Consider the following 22,142-nt stretch of genomic DNA (forward strand, 5'->3'; position numbering starts at 1 on the left):
AAAGTATCACATGTTTCAACTACAAACATTACTACAAGTTAACCCCGTTATTCATAGACTCGATAATTGAATTATATATTAATCATACGAATTATGATTTCATCCTTATAAAAACCATAAAACTTACACCAAAACAATCTAAATATAAAAAAAAACAAAAGAAAACAAAAATATCCTAAAAAAACACAGACACTATAATGTAATTCTCTACTACTTTCTTATACAACACACATACGATTATAATTTATAAAACATAAGTCGACACATGTAGAGCATATCCCGCGCGCGTAGCGCGGATCGACCCTAGTTATTATATAAAATAGAGTTATCTCTCTCCAGGACGCGCCACCTCAGCAGACAGCTCAGAAAATCAAGCTCTGTGAACGTGACACATGTCCCAACTTACAAAACTCACTGTTTCGCTACCGTGCGTTCCTTATTGCATCTACTATGCTTTCTTATTTGGGCTTCGAAAGATATATGAACGGTCTTCTAATATATTACTGGAGCCCACCAGTCTTCGTCTTCAACTCTTTCTCTACTATCCTCTGCTTAGGGTTGCAGAACGACTAAATTTCCACAGAGTTTAAAGCTCCGGTTGCCTTACGTGATCGATTATCTCCGAAAAACCTCTGGTTGACAGGTTGGGTCAAGTCTTCGACTGTTGGGTTCCAGTGTTGAAACACTTGAAGTTCTTCTTTACACGCTATGAAAGCTTCACCGTTACGGAACTCCCCTTCATGCAATCATTGTCATTAAAGCTGTAATTAACTCCCTCCCTCCACTACTTCCACGATTTATCATTCAATGAATCACCTACTTTCTTTGGTTCTCTGAATCTACATATATAAATAGGTGAATTTGCCTTCGTCAAATGCATCATTCCATTCCTCCCAATCATACTAATCCAAAACTTCTGCATATTAGAATGATGATTTCCTCTCTCATCCTCGCTGATTTGGGTGTTGTAGCAATTCCGGTGAGCAACCACAAGATCATCTTCCAGTTGCTTGCAGAGTTTAAACTTTCCAAAACTTGAGACAATTTAAATCTATTATGGATGCATCTTAGCAAGGAGAAGCTAACTGGAAATTTCATACTGTATTTATGGCTGTGGAGGTTCTTTTCACTATCCTAAGCCACAAGGTTTGGCATATCTAAGCAGAAGTTCAAAGTGAAGAAGCATTTGAATAGGCTGAACAAACTTGTCGTCTAGATCATTCAGGTTAGATAAATCGATCATCTTATTCTTTTTGAGTATTTTTTTTCTGCTTGAGTTGATTTTGGAACGTATCATAATCTCATGATTCTTGCTTTCTCTCTCATACTACACTACACATGATGATTTATTATACCTTTTGTTTTGTTTATTTTGTTATAATTGAACCAAGTTCATATTGTGTCTAAATTTTTTTTAAAAAGGGTTTATAACTTTTGGATGTGATTAACAGCCCCAGATGATGATGCAATTGCATGTGTTCCTATCACAAAACAACCAGCTTCTGATAATCCTTTCCTCAAAAATCACAAGATTCAGGTACATGAATACATCATTTACTTAGATTTTATTTGGGCTTTTTATTTATGTTCTAAGTGCTGATGTTTAGTTTACTTTACTTGCAGTTTCATCTTTAGATGAAGCCTAACTACTATCCAGAGGGATTCTTTAATTTGATGACAACAAAATGTCTTCTACAAAGTCAGGAAAAGAAAGACATACATATCCATCAGTTATGACATCAGTATGGTAAATGTTTCGAAGGAACCATTCCCATGAGGAGGACAAAGGAAGATGATTTCTTGAGAGCAAGTTCATTCAAAAGATATGGCAAGAAGAAGGAATGAACTCTCCCATTTCCTAAATCTGCTGAACCTGACCTCATTAACCAAAGAGGTCACCAGATGAGCAAAGTTTTTTTTTTTTTGGTTTCTTGATCTCATTTGTATTTTTTGTTTCGGTTTCTTGAACTGTAGCATGAGTATGACATAACGTATGTGGACGTGGATAAGAACTATGGAGCTAAAGCAACTACAAATGTGTGGAAGCCAAAGATAAATAAGCAGAACGAGTTCATCTTCTCGCAAATATGGCTCCTGAGTGACTTAATTATTCGGACAATACCTTATTAGCATAGAAGCTGGTTGGCAGGTATACTCAGATGTGAATGTGATTTTGTTTCTTATGTCCTGTATAATGATTTGTGTTTGCTTTACTACAAGTTAGCCGGATCTATATGGTGGCAATAACACAAGACTATCACTTACTGGATTGTAAATTCCTGAGATTACCGTCTAATCAAATTCTTATGGTCGTGTGCTTCTCTTCACTATAAGCTAACTGAGTGTACCTTCCAACCAACGGTTACACATCTCTATTAATAAACGGCTTACATGGGGTTCTCTCATTTCTTATTTCTATATTCAAACATATGTTTATTTTCGGATATTGTTTGCTGTCTATTTTTCACATGTGCAACTGCAAAGTACTTCTTAACCTCCTCATTGCAGTGCCTTTACTTGTTATATACAGATTCATTTTTTATAATTTGCTTATGGATCCTCACAACACAGGTCCAAATCTCCTTGTCTGTTCCTAGAGTTGTTGTCTGTTCCTAGAGTTGTTAAGTCATCCCAAATATTTTACTCCTTTCAGCTATTTCCAAATCCTAACCATAGTTTAAATTGGTTAGCAGTTAATTTAATTATAAATTGTTACATAAAGTACATAACCTTAATTATATCTATAATAAAACCAGTGTAAAAAATTATACCTTGAAGACTAAACTATAATATTTGTTTTGAAAAGTCCTAATTACTTTGGTTGATATGGTTTATTTGATAATTTAAAAAATGTGTAAATCTTTAAACAATAATGTGTTATGTTTTAAGTTGATTAAAAATGCTAGGTAAAGTTTACTTTTTACATAATTTAAAATAATAGATTTCAAAGAGAAAGTAAAAAAAGGAAAAAAATATATTAAAATATATAAAAGAGAAAAAACTTATATGCTGAATCTCTACAGCAATTCTGAATAATATCAGTATTGAAATACGTAAAATAATGACATAATAAAATGATTTTTAGTTAGTTAAACATATGTTTTTAAAATAAAATAACAAAATCGAATAATAAATATATTTTAAAATTATTTTCAAATTGAGAATAAATAAAAGATTTTTTTTACTTCCCGCCCGTAGGGCGGACCTATCCTAATATTTTATAAATATATGAATAACCCAGGTATATCGCTGAAGTGTTTTAAATTAGAAATATTGTTTGATTGATTCATAAAGAGACGACATAAGAACAACTTCATGCTCTCTACATGAGCTCTCTAAACTAAACCCTCCTTCCTTTACTGTATTATTGGGAACAAGGAAAACATAAATGTCCTGGCCATTTCAAATGTAGATGATCATATACCTCAACCCTAACTCACTTTAACAAAACAAAAGGAAAGCTCAGACAATTCCTTCAGAGGTTGATACCGACGAATAATCCAATCCTAGTTTTCTAATTGAGGTCTAAAACATAACCCATGTTGTATGACCAAGAAAATAACAACTTAGTTCCTGACAAAATCAAACCAATAATTATCAGATTTACCCTTTGCCCTAAGATTTTTTTTACCACAACATTATGAAGCCGTTTAGTTTTTTTCCCTATTTTTACAAATGGCATTTTACATCATGTATATCATGCATATATAACTATTTTCCTTTTGTTTTTTGTCATCATGTATATCATGTATATATAGCTGTTTGGACACGGTGTTGAAAGGCACGTTCGCCCATGTCAAACAGATGAACTTCCAAATGGAGTCCCTTCCGAGCACGTATCATCCACATGGTTGATAAATATAAAGTTGGTCCTAACAATAGCTTTACGTATGTACTAACATTTCAATGAATATCTATTCTGTTTCAATTAAGGTTTACAGCTAATATTAATAAAAACCGAGGTTTCAAGTCAGGCTAAACCGATGAATGCATGCCTACGTAAACATAAAGTTGATTATATTGTTTGAATAACGATGAATAAATGAAGGAATATATTTTTGAGAACAGTAGATAAAGAAGAATCAATCTCTACGAAAAAATCACATGTCCGAGCAATCCAATCGTAAAAATAAAATAATAACATAAGTTAATGCAAAGTATGGCCTAAACTAAAGCAGCTTCTGAGCTTTAATGTCTTTATTCAATATATATATATGAACTGATTAATTTAGAATCTGAAACAAACAGTTTGATGTGTGGTCCAGTTGATATTAGTGTCGTGGTATATAGACCATACCCCTTATACCAAAACTGCATATACAAACAAAAAGCATTGTAATTGGTATTGTATCATTCAGACCTTGAAAATGTTATTTTACATAAAATGTCACATGTCACATGAAAGGTCTCTGACCTCAAAACTAAAACATATGTACACACACAATATCTATATTATATGTGTGTATATATATAAGTTTCCTAATGTGTCTCTCCAAACATAACTAATATATTTCTCCCTTCTTCTTCTTCTTCTCTCACGATTAGCTAAACAAATGGATCCACGCGTCCCCGCAACCTCCGTGTTCCGGTGGTCCCGGAGTCGCCGGAAGATTCATATCCGCCGTCGTAAGACACAGGTGGTGCGTCTTGGTGAGAAGAACAATGTGGTGTCACGTGGTGGATTCTCGTTGAAGAAGATGGTGAGGAGGATGAAGCTGAGATGGTTGAGACTACACTACGTGAGACTTGTGAAGAAGATGAAAGGGTTTTATTGTAATCTGGTGAAAGAGTTCGTAGACGCAGGAGGAGAGCTCGAAGCGATTCAGACGCAAATGGCGGTTGAAGCTGCTGCGTTCGCGGTTCCGGGTTTAGGTCTCTCCTTCTCCTCTCTGTCAGCTCATGACCGAGCACGATATTTTCTTGCATAGTCATATATTATCATATTCTTTAAATAATTACTCTTCGTAACATTTATTACGTTTGTTGTTGTATCTTATAAATATTTTATTTTGTTGTGATTTCGTTATTTTTTGGAATCATGAGAATGAGAAGTCAAGTTGGTAATAGATAAATATAATATACATAAGTTGTTGATTTGTATAAACAAAAATAAATAAATAGACTATACATAAGTTCTCCAATTAACTTATCTTTCTCTATCTACTAGACTACTACATCGTATTTACTGTTCAGTGTGGTACAGATGAATTCGGGTTGTCACAAATTTGACACAAAGGTATTATAAAGATTGCATACCGACATCCGATCCATAAATAAAATCTTTAAATTAATGAAACTATGAGATGTTACAACACATGTATAATATACACAACAGACAGATGTAGGCGTAGTCTGTGTGTTGTGACAAAAAAAGACGAAGATGTAGGCGTAGTCAGGGTCGAATTTGGACACAGTCTAGTAAAATATTGGTCTTGACTCCTAAATTTTTTGGACATTAAATACGTATACATATTATCAAAAAATGATAATTAAAGTTTATAATAAATATTAATAATTCTGAAAATTTCAGATTCAGATATGCGTAGGTGAGACTGTGTTTATGCCGGTAGGTCAAGTAAACCCTAATTTCCACCTTTTCTTTTACTACACGGAGAGGGACACTTGTACAAGAGTCGATATTCAGGGGTTGGAAGAGTTTAAGTATCATAATTTTCATATACCACCTATCTGGACTATGTAGAGAATATTATGCCTCTGTAAGTGTGTTCAAGGCTTCATACTATTTCATGGGTTTTAACTCTTTTGATATTAATTATTGTTCATCTTAATATTGTATTGATTTCAACTTTATAGCATACCTAGTTTTTGTTCAATTCTCATCACATGATCATGATTCATGGCCTTTAGATTTGCTTTGTCTGTACAGATTATAGTTTTTTTTCCCTTAAAGCTTTGTCTTGTTTAGTTGATTAGTTAGTGTTTAACTGTTTATATTAGAGTTCAATTTGTGTTGTTATCTGCCTACACGCATGTTATATTGTTTTCTCTTTTTGTAAACGTGATCGTTAGACGTTGGCGTCCATATATCTTCTTGTTAAAGTATTCAATATTATAGGGGAAATTGCCAACTTAAAACTTCCTTTTAATCATGAATATATATCCCAAATTTAATCAAATGCAAAAGTAACTCAAAAACTTGGTGAAATTACAACATCTTATGAACAAACAAAAAACATGTATTGAGTTTTACCATTATAATCATTCACGTGAGAAAACTTCTACAAGTCTTCTCGTACAGCAGATCTTAAAAATAAATTATAAATTTTGTAAAAAATATTTATTTGGAAGAAAAATTTAAATCATATAACTACAAACATTTATAAATGATGATATGGCGATATATCTATAAAGACCTTGATAATATGCTTTGATGTTGGATATGATAAGTTTCATAAACATAGAGGACGATGATATACCGTTCTAACCTTTTTATTGTATTTTTATCAACTACAAGGTTAGACATAGTTCGAATGACTAATAAAGGTGAATTTGTGTTGTCACCGTGCTTTTAAAAAGACGCATTCTACGTTATTTTACTGCAATGTTGAGAGAAACATTTTCACAAGGTCCGTCCTCTACTACGCCCTTTCCGGTCTCAGGTATCCACCGTAGACCTTTTCTTATTTGAAACCTCGAATTTAGTTAAAGCTATGCCATCCTAAGATGCTGCTAAATGGAGTGGTCTTGAGTTCCTCGGCCTTATAACTTAAGATTAGTCAGTTCAACTTTTTTACAGGATAAGGGATATATCTTCAGCAGTAGAGTGTTACTTTGCGTGGTGGAAGTCATCCTAAATTCTATTTGTATAAGAATCAAAAAATTGTAGAAGATGTTTATATAAGTGTTGAAGGCTCCACAACTTGAGATAAATGACTCCTTAACATTCTCCACATCTTGATACATAACAGTTTTTTTCAGTGTTCTCTCTCTCTTTACTTATTTAGGTCGCCTAGAGAGAGGGAAAGACACCCTTTGAGGAGTCTGGCTCGGAAGCTCTGATGTTTGTTGTTCCTGAGATGATGATTGTGCAGGATCCGCCATCTCTTCGTCGTCCTCTGTTTCTTCAGGTTCTGCTGAAGCTGACCTCTTCGGAATGACGAGCTGGTAGTTTGGACTAAGCAACGTGTCCTGTTCAGGCGGGAGCGGAATGCCTGGTCCTGCAATCGATTTCGGCAAAGGAATCTTGTTCCTGCTCGCAGCAAGCTCTAGCAGTACCTAAAAACCAAACATCAAAATCAGAAACATTCTAAAACTCTACTGTCATTGAGATATATAAACAAAACGACTTGGATTTACATATTGATACGGTGCATACAAAAATGATCATGTTCTTGGTAATGAAACTTGTATCGTAACTGAAAGTTTTAGCCGAACCTAACTGAAACTTTCGGTTTCGGACCTTTCGGTTCAAGTTAGGTTCAATTCACATATGGAAAATTGGCACTCAAAAACATAATAAGCCATAACCAAATCATATCAATCTTAATCAAAATTACAAACTAAACTAACCAAAACTTCGAAAACGACGAACTAACTGAAATCACCAAAATTACCTCAGTTTTAGCTAAATTAAACGAAAATCAAACTGAAACCAAAAACTTTGGTTAATTTTGACAGAATTTTCATAAACTGAATTAATCGAATACCTAACCAAATTTTCGATTGGTCTATTTCAGCAAAATTTTGTTCGAACCAAACTAACCAAATCAGCCAAACCGAACCAAGCCAACCAACCAATCGAACCTGGAGGCCTAGTAACAAGTTCACTGTTCACAGATCAAAATCAAGATGGGCAATAACCATCTTACATGGTAAAAATGTCAAATCACTCATATTGCCATTACCAAACACTAGTCAGGTCTACTTTTCAGACAAGAATCTCAATATCTTGAAACAGAACGCCAACAAGGAATAGTCAACCACGTATAGTTTAGTTACCTCTCTTGGAGGAGGCTGCGAGAAGCTGAAACTAACTTTGGATTGAATAGCTAGCTTCACATCATCACAATCAATGGTGGATTTGCTGGCATGCTCTGAGTAAACCTGAGCATCGGTCAACACTTCGACCACATAACGGTACCATAGTTCAAGAAACTGGTGGACCACGCGAGGCTCGTAGTCCTCCACGCCCATCGACTTAAGCAGAGACTTGACAATCTTGGCGTCTCTTGGCACATCTTCTTCACCCTCTCCAGCCATTGCTTTTTTTTTCCACTAACAGAGAGAAACGATAACGATCAATGGTTTGGTTCGAGAAACGAAGAAGGAGATTTAACCTAGCTCGAAACAGAGAAGATTATATGCCCTAGATCGAATAAAATATCAAAATCACATCTGATTAAACCATAGCGAGGGTTATAGATACCTAACACGAGCGAAATACGGTGGAGAGCGGCGACACTGCACGACGGAGATGAAAAACGTCGGCGAGTTAATTGCTCTCTCCCTCTCTCTCTAGAAGTAGATCTTATTTTGGTATAGTTTGTAAATATCTGTAACGTTGAGGGTGAAACTGGAATTTAGTAGAACGCAACGCTATTTACTACTTGCGTTTTTAAATAGGTGGGCCAAAATGGGCCAGTGTCTGTTGTTAACTTAGGTGTTCACGTTTTTGGGTCTGATTCAAATCGGTTTTTATCGGTTTAGGTTTTTCAGATAAAGGAGTTTAAAATATGTAGATTTGGATTTGGGATTTGGTTCTATTCATTTTAATCTGGTTAGTTCTAAATGTTTTATACTTGTAAGTTTTAGATACCAAAATATTTGAATGTCACTTTATTCATTTTTCAGTTTTTAATCCCAAATTGATCAAATTTATATGACACTGTACAAAATAACTAAAAAACTCTAAAATGATTAATATTTCTGAATACTTAAAAATATCACAAAATGATAAATTTACAATAAAAATTCACAACAACTAAATCATAAATAAAGTATTATAACAGGATATATAAAATCACAAATTTGGGATTTAGAAAGATTCTAAATAGTTTTACCAAGTCTGAATAACAGTTTTTGTTGGATGTACTCTAAATACTTGGATTAAGAATTTCCAAGCTTCTATATGTATGGGTAAAGCTTCAATTAGGTTTTTATTTAGAACTTTTTTTTATAGCTCTTGTCGAAATTTTTGCATTTGGATGAAATGTAGACTATGTACATCTAAATATATATGTAGGAACATGGCCTCCAGGTTTGGTTTGGCTCTTGAAGAAATAGTTAGGATACTCTTTCATTATGTTATTTTGTTTTGTTTTCTAGATTTCAAATACATCTGCAATGAAAATACACCAAATGTAGCAGCCTTTTGTTTGAATATAATTTCACATCCGAACCCTTTGTTTTTCTCTCTCTCAGAATTATATAATTATGGGCCACTATACTCTTCTTTTATTGCCCATTAAAGGCCCAACTAGAATGACCGCCATATGTACATCTTAAATGCCGATAATAGCCTTCTCATTTTCCTCCTGACTTGTCCGTTTTTGGGTAACGTAAAATTACAGTAATGTCCTCGCCGGATCGTGCCGTCCTTTCCCTGTTGGCCGACATCTTCTTATCCTTCGATGGAGCCATCCTCGGCGTAACCCTAGCTTTCGGCGCCGTTCGCGCTGCTTCCAAGTACGCCTCCACCTCCGCCGCCTTGAATAAGATCAAAGACTCCCCCGAAGTCTCCGTCTCCGACCTCCGATCACTGATTCCGCCGTCTGATGGCGAGAGTAGCCCTGGTAATCAGCGTGTCGTGGTGGTTCGCGGAACCGTCGAACCTAAAGTCACCGGCGATGGAAGTCACAAGAACAACAACGACAATAACGTGCTAATCTCTCAAGAGACTGGAGAGAAAGCTCTTATCATCCATAGAACTCAAACTGTACGTTTATATATAGAAAGGCTTAAGCTTTTGGTGCTGCTTTGAACAGAGACTGTATAACGATTTGTAGAGGAAGCATTCTAATCTCATTATGATCTCCTTACAGTATATATATAGTGGATGGAAGAACTCAACCTTTACGTATACATATAATATCACATACATTTGACTTTGCATCATGTTACTGTATAAAGGCTTAACCTTTGGTGCTTGCTTAGAAGAGAGACTGCATAAAGAATTGTATATCTCATAGTGGAAGCATTGTAATGTGTATCTGTTTTTCAATTTGATGTCTTTGCAGTATATGTATAGTGGATGGAAGACTCTGTTTCATTTGTCAAGTGGTCACCGGTTTCTTTTGGAAAGATCTTTGCCCAAACAAAGAGCTGACTTTATGAGAATGGTGAGCTTTTGGCTCTATCTATGATATCATCAAACTAGTTTTGACATTGTGCGCCTGTGTGCAGGTCCCGTTTGTTATTGTGGATAAGAACCAACGGTCGCAGTCTAGTTTCCTCGTTGTTAACATGGATGGTGCAAGGCAGCCTCTTCCACTTACCACTGTGTATAATCGTTTGCAGCCTATTAATTCATCTCCCTATTCCTTTCTTCAAGCATTATTCTTCCCCGAGTATCCTGTGAGTATGTACATTGGAAAACGTTTCTGTTTCTTGAAGATCTTCCTCCCTAACTTTGTGATATTTTCCTTCTTCCAAAGGTTGGTATGCTTGATGTAGAGAAGATCTTACCACCTGGGAGAGACTTAACAGCTGTTGGTATCTGTAGTTTTAACAATGGACTCCCTGAAATCAAGTCTTGCCAAGATCTTCCCTATTTCTTGTGAGATTACTACTACTTCTTTCTCCAATCTGTTAAGCTCTCTTGCTTTTCATCTATTAATCGTTTTGAATGATCTTTGCAGATCAGATATGACTAAGGACAAGATGATAATGGACCTTACGGAGACTACCAGTGTATTATTCTGGGGCGGTGTTATCTTGGGATGTTTGTCTGTAGGCATACTTGGCTTTGCTGCTGTCAGGTACTTGGCTAATGAGACACAGATAGTTTTTTGGGTTTAGACAGTGTTTTGATTCGAAATCTGTTTACTGTCTTTTACCTTCAGGGCCTGGAATAGATGGAAACTAAGGAGAGAACTGCTACAGAGACGACCAGATCAACACATGGTCGATGATGAGACAGAAGAAGATGCTGATGAGATTCCAGATGGAGAATTGTGTGTGATCTGTGTGACAAGAAGGAGAATCCCTGCCTTCATTCCCTGTGGACATGTTGTATGTTGCAGATACTGCGCCTTAACAGTGGAACGAGGGCTGAACCCTAAGTGTCCTGTTTGTCTCCAGGCCATTAGAGGATCTATGCGCATATACTACTCTTGATGAATGCTAATCTTTACCTCATTTGTGTATATGTAAATCTCAGAGAATCAGAAAATGTTGAAAATAACAAAATAGTTTGACAAAGTTCTTCAATTTAGAGTGAGATTGCAGATGATGTAAACAGAGTTTTGCAATAACAATTTTATAGCCAAGGATGACTTCCCTTCTTCTCAGATGTCTCAAGTCCCTGACATGAGAGCTGATACATGGTGTGTTGATGGGTACCCTGAGAATCTGAACGGTGTGTTTGATGAATCTTGAAGCTTCTTTGTATTGAGGAAACGCCCACTGGAGCCTCTAGCTCTCTTCAAAGCATGAAGATGGCGAGACTCATGAAGGTAAGGCTGCAAAAAAAATAACAAACTTTGTAACTCATTAAAGATCTTTGGTGTTTTAAGCAAGAGGGAAAGTGTAAAGGTTCATACTTTACGGCTCTTGATGAGTTTATTCCGAGCTTCAAGCTTAGCACGATGCTTCCTACGACGTAGAATGGCGTGGTACTGTTTAGCATTGACGAATATTGGTTCGTTCTCTTGAATGTTATGAGGCAATGGCACCCTTGAAGAAGCCAAACCCATCATTTCTAAACGCGACAGCGCCTGCAAGCAAAAAAACTTTCCCAATATAAACCAACCAACGCCACTACTTTGTCTAAGGACAAAGCTTTACAGTATCTTACCTTTGGTTGAGATGCATATTCAGGAGCCAAGAAACTACTGAAATGTGGTGTTTCAGGACATTGAGGAGGCCAAGATGCTAGACCAGAAGCAGGAGGAAACACAGAATCTTGTGAGACCATCGACGAGGTGGTTGTATAACTTTCAATACCCTTTCCCTGGTTCTCCATGTAACCTGCATCAACCAAAAATATTCAGCGGTTTTTGTTCGGTAATAAGACTCAAATGTTCAAAACAGTTTACATTCTACAAAGCTAGCAACTTCACAGCCACCGCCTGATTCTCCAGTAGATTGCGTTGAGGAAGAATCTTGATCTTGCAGCTGCAAACCTGATTGTGTAGACATCATCATCATGTCCCTTGTCAAGCTGAAAGATTGAGATCCTTGAATGTTTGTTGGCATTGAATCTTTCCTTTGGAACACTTGCATTGTCTTCTTGATAAGCTAGTGTGTCCAAACCAAGCAAAAGTCTAGTCAAGAGTCACTTTTGTCATGATCCAAATGACTTAACAAATCTATACTAAAGTCCAGATTCCAACTGCTCAATGACATGAAAGATTCAAACTTTTTGAAAACCCAATTTTGGTTAAACAGAATGATTCACTAAAACTTGCATAGAAAGCATAACATGCAAACCCCAAATCTCTGAGGGTGAATATAAAAGAAGAGCTTTTTAAAGAGAGTGGACAGAGAAACTATATTGAAAGATTTTTAACTCAATCAAATCTCTTTGATCTTACTGATCCAATCAAACAGAGACAAAAATGGCATGGATATAGCAAAGAGAGAGAGACCTTTGGTGTTTGGATTTGGTAAAAGATGGAGAGATTGAGAAGTTAAGTAACAAGTTTCAGATGATGATGATGATGCATGTCTTCTTCCTCAAAACATGGCTGTTTCTTCTCTCTCTATCTTCCTCTGTCTCTGCAGTCTGCACATATGTGTTTTATTGGCTATGGCTTAAAAGTTAAAAGACTAAACCTGACTCTTTTCACCTTTTTATGTGTCTATTCTTTTTTCTTTTTTAATCTCCCCCACAAATACCAATTTTATAGACAAAAGCTTAGATATATATTAATTTGTTTTTTTTTTTTTTTTTTTTTGTAACACTTATTAATTTGTTGTTTCCAATTCAATTTTTTTGTAAAATTAGCAACTTCATCAAAAAAAACTAAAAAATAAACAAATTTTTTTTTTTTTTTTTTTTTTTTTGTAACACTTATTAATTTGTTGTTTCCAATTCAATTTTTTTGTAAAATTAGCAACTTCATCTGTGGTAAACTTTGCTTAATGTTCAGAAAAATTATATTTGCCTCTCTTTTTATTTATTTATTTTGTCTATAATTTAAATTTTAGTGTATTAAATTTAAACACATCAGACATCACTATTTCATTTTATTAATTTGTGACACTTTTAATTTTAAAACTATATAGGATTATATTAATAATAGTAATAAAATATAACAGATATGGATATAATTATTTTTATGACTAGGAGATTTCATATAATTTTACGATTCATATATTTAGACAAAAATAGATAAAAATAACAGGTGATAATTATATAATATGATGTTAAATGATTTTTTTTTTTGAAAAGCATGTATGAAACCATTTTACACTATTCACCATAATTTTATTATTTATTATATCTTAACTAATGTTTTTTTACTAGCAGTTAGAGAATCTGTCTCGATGGGGAAATATGCACCGCTGAAGGTGAGAGGAGGAATAGATATAGATTAGGTTCAATATAATCTGAAATTATTAAACAAGCCCACTACACGACATCGTTTAATAGTTTTAAAATGAAAACAATTGATATTTTTCACCATTTTCTTACCACTACACAAACCGGAAGAAATGGTTAAATATTTATAGAAAAATTCCACTATCCGATCCATTTCCGACTATTTTTATGATGATAATAAAGTGGTCAAAACTTGGCACAAATTACTGACCATTTTTGTAACCAGTTCGATTAGTTGGTAATTTCTGACCATCTTTTGTCTATTTTTTAAAATCATCATGAAATAGTTAATTTGTGGTTGTAAATATTTTTGATTAATTTATGTGGTCAGGAATTTTGGTCACAGGGAAGATAATTAAGTATTCTTAAACATAGTTCATAGTGAAATATAGGTAGTATTATTGAATGCATACCTTTTTTTCTTTTCCATATGTTTTTCTTCAGAAAACTTGTTTTTAAAAGCAAAAATATAGGTGGAATGGTGTCAACATCTCTTATGTGCATTTAAGCGAACAGTTTAAAATATTTTAATTTTCCAGTTGGGCTAATTAAAATTTATTGCAAGTCAAGTAAAGCAAGAGTCTTTTTCAATTTTCTTTTCACATTTCTTGATGCAGCTTTCTCAACACAAGAAACGAATCGTAATTTGGTAGTTTCACTTTCTGTATCATCCCTCTACATTTTTTCCACCACAACTCTAAATAGTAATTACAACAACAAAAAAAACATAAAATATATCAAAAAAGAAATAAAATTTGATATAGAAACATTTCTAATTGAGATGCTTCCCGAAACCAAAACTTCGTGTTGTAATGTGACATTTTATTAAAAAAGTATTCTAATGTGACATATAAAAACTCTTTGTTAAGTATTTTTTAGATGGTTTAACAATTAACAATGATGATGGAATGCATCTCTACGGTACAATACATGGTGTTATTGAATGGTCAACTAAAAAGACACATAGTTCCACAGCAGGGATTAAAACAGGGAGATCTATTATCTCTTTATTTGTTTATTTTATGCATGGAAGCATTGGTTGCAAATATTAAAAAAGCTAAGAGGGAAAAACAGCTGACATGTATTAAGGTTGCAAGGGTTTATCCTCCAATTTCACACTTGTTGTTCGCAGATGATAGCCTTTTCTTTTGTAAAGTAATTAAGGAGGAGTACCAGACAATTCTCAAGATTTTAAAAGAATACGAAGTGATATCAGGCCAGCAGATAAATTTTGACAAATCATTAATCCAGTTTGGCCACAAGATCGATGAGCCTACTAGGCAGGAACTATGTGACATTTCAGGGATACAAAATATCGGAGGAATGGAGTCATATTTGGGAATACCCGAAAACTTGAGAGGGTCAAAAATAAAAGTTTTTGGATTCGTTCAGGATCGATTAAATAATAGAATAAATGGATGGACGTTAAAATTCTTTACCAAAGGTGGAAAGGAAGTAATTATAAAATCTGTGGTCACGACTTTGCCAAATCATGTAATGTCCTGCTTTCGTAGACCCAAAACAGTAACGAAGAAGCTAACGAGTGTAGTGGCACGATTTTGGTGGGGTTCAGGGGGAAATAATAGAGGTATGCATTGTTAATCATGAGATAAAATATGTAGCCCTAAAGAGGATGGAGGTCTGGGTTTTAAAGACCCATAGATTTTAATACAGTTATGCTACGAAAGCAATTTTGGCGATTAACACTTTATTCTCTCGGGTGTTCAAGGGTCGATATTTCAGGAATGCATCACCCCTGGAATCCATTAGATTGTACTCGTCATCTTATGGTTGGCATAGTATTGTCTCTGCTAGATCTCTGGTTAGCAAAAGACTAATCAAAAGGGTGCGATCAGGATCATCCATCTCAGTATGGAATGATCCCTGGCTCCCATCCGCCTGAGACCAGCAAACAAAAATTAACATAATTCTTATACGGACCTTACAATGAACTCGCTCATCGATGCAACATCGAGAACATGGAATTTAAAGGTAATTCGGACTCTGGTAGATGCTCGAGATGTGAAAATAATTGAAAGTATACCCTTAAGTAGAGTGGCGACAGAGGATCAAAATGGATGGCATTTTACTAACAATGGGAGATACACGGTTAAGTCTGGATATCAAGTAGAACGAGTATACCCAGATAGAGAAAGGAACATACCAGAGCTTGGTCCTTCGGTCACTCCTTTGAAGGCTCATTGCTGGAAAGTATGTTGCCCACCTAAGATAAAACATTTTTTATGGCAACTGGTCTCAGGATGTATTGCGGTTAAAAAAAAATTAAAAGCAAGAGGAATCCAGGGGGATACAGTTTGCGCACGATGTGGAGACCCTGAGGAATCCATAAATCATGTGTTTTTTGAATGTCCACCAGCGGTGCAAGTATGGGCACTGTCACACATTTCATCTAACCCAGATATTTTTCTCACTCAATCACTTTTTGCAAACATAGATCATTTATTTTGGAGGGTATCTCCAGCAATGGATGATCATCATTTTGCTTGGATCTTATGGTATATTTGGAAAGGAAGAAACAATAAAGTATTTAGCAATTTGGATATTGATCCTAGGGATACTTTTAGACTGGCAGAAACAGAGTCTTTACTTTGGTCAGAAGCACATGATAAACTTACACAGGGGACTGATCATATGCGCTTACCAGTAAATGCCATAACACCGAGTATTCCAGGAAGATGGTGTTTTACGGATGGATCATGGAAAAATCAGGAATCATACTCGAGACAAGGATGATATAGCACTTTGGAAGGATTTGAGGGTTTATTGGGAGCAAGGAATACGCGGGCGAGTCAGTCATCGCTACATTCGAAAATGGAGGCGCTCATTTGGACAATGGAATGTATGAGGAATCTACGACAGTTTAATGTTACATTTGCAACTGATTATTTTCAGTTGGTGAAGATAATTTCGTAACCAGAATAGTGGCCAGCCTTTGCAAGTTATTTGAAGGATATCGCGATCTTGAAGACAAGTTTCAACAGCTCAAAGCTCATTCATATACCACGGACGCAGAATACAATGGCGGATAGTCTTGCACGAAGTGCACGAAAGCAAACGTCGTTTGTCGTCTATATAGATGCGGAGCTACCAGTTTAGTTTACCGAGTCTAGATGAGTCTGTATTTAGTTACCGACAAAAAAAAACAATTAACAAATACTTTAGAGAAAAGTTAAGTGTAACTGTGCAACGTAACCATCATGCTTCCAAAGAAGTGTAACAGGTGTTAACATAAAATGTTATAATATCATCGTTGAGGGAATCTAGAAGTTCTTAAACTCAATTATTTGATTTTAACCTTATTTTAAAACTTAAAAAAAAAATTCAATAATAATACTAATATTCTAAACACGACAGCTATTAATATGCCAACTCCCCTACCCTCGATCTAAAACTCATCACGAAAAGATAAAAAATTTATACGAAAATACAAAGCAGTTAAGACCAAAAAAAAAAAAAGACTAATGGTGACCAAAGAACGAAAGGGAACACTGAATTCCTTATCATTCCAAAAAAAAAATCACCATTCCTCAATTTTTCTTTCTTGTTCCTCCTCATTCTTTTTTTGTAGAGAAATATACTACTTCCGTTCCCAAAAGTAAGATGTTTTAGATTTTTTTTTGTTCCACAAAGATAAATTTTCTATATTGTTAAGGTATTTTTTTATACTTTTGAGGAACATTAATGGAGAATATTTGAATTGATTAAATTTCATTAGTGGAAAGTTATTAGAAAATGTGTAATAAAGTAAAAAATAAATTAAATTATAAACATTTATTAAAATTTTTAATAAGCGTGCATACTCTAGAAAATCTTACTTTCAGGAACAGAAGGATTAGAACAAAAGCATTTCTTGTTAAATTTGATAAGAAACAAACATTCATTTTCATTCCTGCAATTTTATTTCTATACGTTCATTTCCTATTCTTTTTCCGTGTTCCCGAAAAGGTCACCAGTCGGAGCCTAAAACAGTGCAGAATATGGAAAGAAACATGTTTGCCTAGCTATTTTTATATAAAAAGACTAAAAACATAGAATGTCATACATCTAAAGATTAACGTTAAAGATTAAACATGGATACGACTATACGAGTGAATAAAGAAGTGAGATCAGGACGAACCATCCAAACCATCTAATCAACATCAGATGTGTTTTTTCCTTCCGTGGACCATCGAACCATTTATCAAATTGAAAAAAGGTACTGAAAATAAATTAAAATTAATTAATCAAACCCCATTTCATAAGAAGATTGTTCGCAGCCTTGTGCCAACATTCATGGTTTGATCAAAAGCTAATAAGAGGCTCTTCGTTTACATGGCATATCCTGCAACAATATCAAAGTAATCAGAGATGTCAGCAAAATCTAACTCTTTTGAGCACTTATAAAACGAAGCAAAGAAAAGACAGGGTAACAAATTAAGGAGGATAATAGTAAACCGGTTGGTATAGTGATAGCGGCATAAACAACACCGGTCTCTGCTGACCAATCATCTGTTGTGGGTTAAGTTATAAGAACTTGATTCCAAAATTCAATTTTTATTTTCCAAGATTCGTATTAGAACAAATAATCTGAAATCATGGCTCTAATAGCAACAAACCTGTGGACCATTTGGAGAATAATATGTTTGATTTGGACCAAGCTGTGTTGTATTATTATACATCATTGGTTGTTGTCTAGGGAATGCTGCTCCCATCTGCCAATGTCATTTTTTTTATGAATGAGAAACATGCATGATAACAGATTCAGAGGTTGATCACAAGAGAAAATTAAAGAGTAAAGAGAGTTTTTTATTTTATTTTTTTGAAACTGGCTTTGAGTAAAGAGAGTTACTCCGTATCCAATGTGTATACCGGGAATCTGTGGAACAGAAGGGTAATAAACTGGAGACTGAGGACGTGAAGCTGTTGGAGGTGGTTTGAAACTCTTTTCCTATCAGTAGCTCTCCATTGTAGACAAGCCGGACCAGAGGTGGCTGCGTCTTCATTAGTATTTTGAGTGCACATTCAAAGAGTCAGTTGGAAATCAAAGTTTAAAAGGTTGGGATTAGATAGATATGATAAAGAAAAAGTGAAGTTGCACATACCTTCAAGACCAGACACTGATTCCACCCACGGACCGACGGACGGCTGCGTTAAAACAGGTTGAAGGCAACAAAACAATATTACAATTCATTCATGGAACGTTAATGAAGAGCGTATTATTTATCTATTGGGCCTTTTCACATAATCCGTTTAAACTTATTTGGGCTTATTGGGCCTGGCTTGGGACTCCCAATTATATAATCCTTCGCAAATGTTTTTCAACTAGCTTATACTTTTCTGTTAGAGTGAATTCGGTTAAAATCCTAAAAGAAGTTACTAATTAAGAGAATATCCAAGACACAAAACATGTGGACTTTGTATTGCAAGTAGAATAGAGAAAATGACTAAATAGTCCTTCTGTAACTTACAATAGATTAGGCGTATTATAGGTAGGAGGCTAAATTGGTTTAAAAGATAATTGAGGGAGAAGGTAATGATTAACCTAGTATATATCCCCTTTTAATTTACGTGTGGCTTGCCACTAAAGGATTGACGAATCAACGTTTTAGAAGATCAGTCGACTGAGCTTGAAGAGTGGCAAAGGAGCCCCTCAACGGTGACAAATGCTATTCAACCGATGGTGAAATTTGTAAACTTTGATGAGGTTAGATATGTCGTATCTTTTTCAAATCCTAAATACCCGAATCCAACACGGATCCGGCATGGACCCAAAAAATTACGGATATTTTATGGATATTTTAATTATATACCCGAATCTATTTTGACCCGAAAAGAACCGACCCGAACCCGAACCGAAAATTTCTAAGTATCTATTGGGTCTAAATGTTTAAGATCCGAAAGATCTGGACACGAAAAAACCCGACCCGAACCCGATCCGAAGACCCGAACGCCCATGCCTAGGGTGGTGTATGGTTGTTGGAATATGAAATTTAGGATTTTAATAAATATATAAATAAATACTGAAAAAATATAATTTTTTTCAAAAATAGTTTCAAACAAAATTTTCGATTTTCAAAAAAAAATTTGAAAAACAAATTCGAAAAAAACTCAAAAAACAAAAATTTATAAAAAAGATTGAATTTGAAAATGTAAAATTCGAAAACATAAAAAAAAATATATTTTATATTTTTTTAAATTTTTATTTAAATAATTATTTACTATATATATAGAGAACAACTGTAAAAGAGTCTTTTGCCACTTAATGAAGAATGTATTTTTGAAAATGTTCCTTTAGTGAAGGTAAAGATGAATAATGGTAATATGAAAGTGGTAAACATGAACTTCTCTCATTTATTATTAAGTATTTCAAACGTATGAGTGTTTTCAAGTTTATTTTACGCAATAAAATATATTTACGTTGTGCTGAAAAGCTTTGTTATATATAAATAATTTATTATTAAATATTTTGAATGCATTAATAATAATTTATTTTAATGGTCTTTTAATTGGTAATAAATCTATTTATAAACATTTCTAAGATAATTATGTATGTATGCGCGAACAAAACACCTAATTATTAATAAACATAAATCAACGTTGTACTAGCTATATACAGTAAAAACTCTATAAATTATAATTTATTAATTCATACGGTTATTAATTTTAAATAAATTTTCTTTTTCTATATTTATAGTTTTTAAATATTTCTTTTAAAGGCTAAAAGTATTTTATTGTACAATAATATATATATTATTTAAAATTTATAAATTTGAATTTATTTGGATTATATTATTTGATATATTATATGTATGTTAAATATGTATGATAACATTTGTGTTTTATATGTAATTAGATAAAGTGACACCAATTTATTGAAAATGAAAAATAAAATTAGAGATAAATTCATTTTGAATACAAATAAACAATTCCCTAAATGTTTTACTTATAATTTATATATGGTTATTATTAATTTAAAGAGACCATATATTTAGTTAAGATTTTTCTAAATTTTATTATCTTATCGAATTATCTCATATTTTATACTGGTCCAACTTAAGATATGAAATATTTATTAATTTATAGTGTTTATTAGTTTATCGAGTATTAATTTATAGAGTTTACTGTATATTGTATAAATAGTTAATCCTTACTTTTAAAACCGCATAATCTAAAACTGATTTAAATGTACGCATAACCTATGCTAAGTTTTTTAAAAATAAACTATTAATAAATAATATTAGATAGCTTAATCTGTTATATTAGTTATATCAATACTATTAAAAGGGAAGTAGTCTTAAAAAATATACGTATGAAAGTTGTTTGGACCATTTTATTTATCTCATTATTTTTTGGTCTTATCTTAAATTTAGACTAATATGTTACCATATATTTCTTTAACAATAATTCATTCAATTCTTTTATTTATTCAAATTTCACTCCTAAATCGTAATCACTACTATTACTATATTTACCATTTTGATTTTTAATTGTAAAAACATTGAAACTAATGTTTTATATTATCACTTTTATCATATAATATATGATTTAAAACAAGAGAAGTTACACGACATATATGTGTACATTATAACTTCCTCTTTCCTTTATAATAAAGTTATCTTATCATATATAAACTTTACCACTAAAATCTCATATCATATACTAAAGTTTCAACCGTCTATAGTTTGATAGATATTTTCATATTTAAAATGAGTTTTCTGAATATTCATGTTACCTTCACAAAAATGTAGAAATTCATTGGTTCTGTTAAAGCTAACCCGACTTCACGATATTAGTATTGATTATTCACGATTTTGAAAATTATTGGTTTAGATATTATACTTTATATACTTTTCACTTAAAAACGAATCAATACTATTACAAGAAAAAAAGTCGTAAAAAAACTAATATAAAAAGTTGTTGAAGTCATGTATAACTATTTTTTTTTTGGTAATACCATTAATCATTCTAACCATACAATATTTTAAATATTTTTAACAGATCCTAATATTATTCCTTAAGATACCTTTACTCAGAAAAATATTTCATCAACCATGTTTTTGTACAATAACGTTAAAAATCTATATCAATAATGGGTCCACATATGTTCGGGTATTTAGGATCCTAAAAAAAATCAAAATATCTAAAAAATCTGAAAAATATTCGAAACTCCAAACAAATACCCAAAAAATTTAAATACCTAAAAATTCAAAATCTTATTCAAAATCTGACACGGTGAACTGAAAAATACCCAATTTTTTTTTAATTTGAAAATTTACCTGAAATGAAAAACTATAATAGTAAACCAAAAACTTTAAAAAATATCCATAATACCGGAAACATATTCGAAATATTCAAATATACCTACACAACATATTTATGATCGGGTCTAGGATAGGACCCGGACTCAAACAAAGACATG

General features: G+C 33.4%; 4 protein-coding genes across 4 annotated transcripts; 2 read left to right on the forward strand and 2 right to left on the reverse strand.

Moving 5' to 3' along the window:
- The first annotated feature begins 4,471 nt into the window (after nt 1-4,471).
- LOC106333194 lies at nt 4,472-5,068 on the forward strand. The gene has a single exon (XM_013771671.1). It carries the CDS (start codon nt 4,554-4,556, stop codon nt 4,926-4,928), a length of 375 nt encoding a protein of 124 aa, XP_013627125.1. The 5' UTR covers nt 4,472-4,553; the 3' UTR covers nt 4,929-5,068.
- Nucleotides 5,069-6,839: 1,771 nt separating this feature from the next.
- Nucleotides 6,840-8,510, reverse strand: LOC106331655 (transcription initiation factor TFIID subunit 9). The gene is made up of 3 exons (XM_013770048.1): nt 8,387-8,510; nt 7,960-8,235; nt 6,840-7,236 (listed from the first exon to the last, which is right to left on the reverse strand). Exons 2-3 carry the CDS (start codon nt 8,218-8,220, stop codon nt 6,958-6,960), a joined length of 540 nt encoding a protein of 179 aa, XP_013625502.1. The 5' UTR covers nt 8,221-8,235; nt 8,387-8,510; the 3' UTR covers nt 6,840-6,957.
- A 966-nt stretch (nt 8,511-9,476) lies between these two features.
- Nucleotides 9,477-11,497, forward strand: LOC106328839 (mitochondrial ubiquitin ligase activator of NFKB 1-like). Its single transcript, XM_013767366.1, has 6 exons — nt 9,477-9,895; nt 10,197-10,298; nt 10,363-10,533; nt 10,614-10,735; nt 10,818-10,937; nt 11,022-11,497. Exons 1-6 carry the CDS (start codon nt 9,533-9,535, stop codon nt 11,293-11,295), a joined length of 1,152 nt encoding a protein of 383 aa, XP_013622820.1. The 5' UTR covers nt 9,477-9,532; the 3' UTR covers nt 11,296-11,497.
- Nucleotides 11,341-12,934, reverse strand: LOC106328840 (nuclear transcription factor Y subunit A-5-like). Its single transcript, XM_013767367.1, has 5 exons — nt 12,768-12,934; nt 12,216-12,417; nt 11,975-12,147; nt 11,721-11,894; nt 11,341-11,639 (listed from the first exon to the last, which is right to left on the reverse strand). Exons 2-5 carry the CDS (start codon nt 12,400-12,402, stop codon nt 11,475-11,477), a joined length of 699 nt encoding a protein of 232 aa, XP_013622821.1. The 5' UTR covers nt 12,403-12,417; nt 12,768-12,934; the 3' UTR covers nt 11,341-11,474.
- Between the last annotated feature and the right edge of the window lie 9,208 nt (nt 12,935-22,142).

Source organism: Brassica oleracea, chromosome C3, assembly GCF_000695525.1.
Source record: "Brassica oleracea var. oleracea cultivar TO1000 chromosome C3, BOL, whole genome shotgun sequence".
In the NCBI taxonomy this organism is placed as follows: domain Eukaryota; kingdom Viridiplantae; phylum Streptophyta; class Magnoliopsida; order Brassicales; family Brassicaceae; genus Brassica; species Brassica oleracea.

Bases quoted from the DNA above. Each gene is read 5' to 3' on its own strand.
- LOC106333194 (XM_013771671.1), top strand. From the start codon at position 4,554: ATGGATCCACGCGTCCCCGCAACCTCCGTGTTCCGGTGGTCCCGGAGT.
- LOC106328840 (XM_013767367.1), bottom strand. From the start codon at position 12,402: ATGCAAGTGTTCCAAAGGAAAGATTCAATGCCAACAAACATTCAAGGA. The intron at 12,148-12,215 runs GTAAACTGTTTT...TGGTTGATGCAG, and splicing joins AGTTGCTAGCTTTGTAGAAT to GTTACATGGAGAACCAGGGA. The intron at 11,895-11,974 runs GTAAGATACTGT...TTTTGCTTGCAG, and splicing joins AATATGCATCTCAACCAAAG to GCGCTGTCGCGTTTAGAAAT.
- LOC106331655 (XM_013770048.1), bottom strand. From the start codon at position 8,220: ATGGCTGGAGAGGGTGAAGAAGATGTGCCAAGAGACGCCAAGATTGTC. The intron at 7,237-7,959 runs GTAACTAAACTA...TTTGGTTTTTAG, and splicing joins CGCAGCCTCCTCCAAGAGAG to GTACTGCTAGAGCTTGCTGC.
- LOC106328839 (XM_013767366.1), top strand. From the start codon at position 9,533: ATGTCCTCGCCGGATCGTGCCGTCCTTTCCCTGTTGGCCGACATCTTC. The intron at 10,534-10,613 runs GTGAGTATGTAC...CTTCTTCCAAAG, and splicing joins TATTCTTCCCCGAGTATCCT to GTTGGTATGCTTGATGTAGA. The intron at 10,736-10,817 runs GTGAGATTACTA...TGATCTTTGCAG, and splicing joins CAAGATCTTCCCTATTTCTT to ATCAGATATGACTAAGGACA.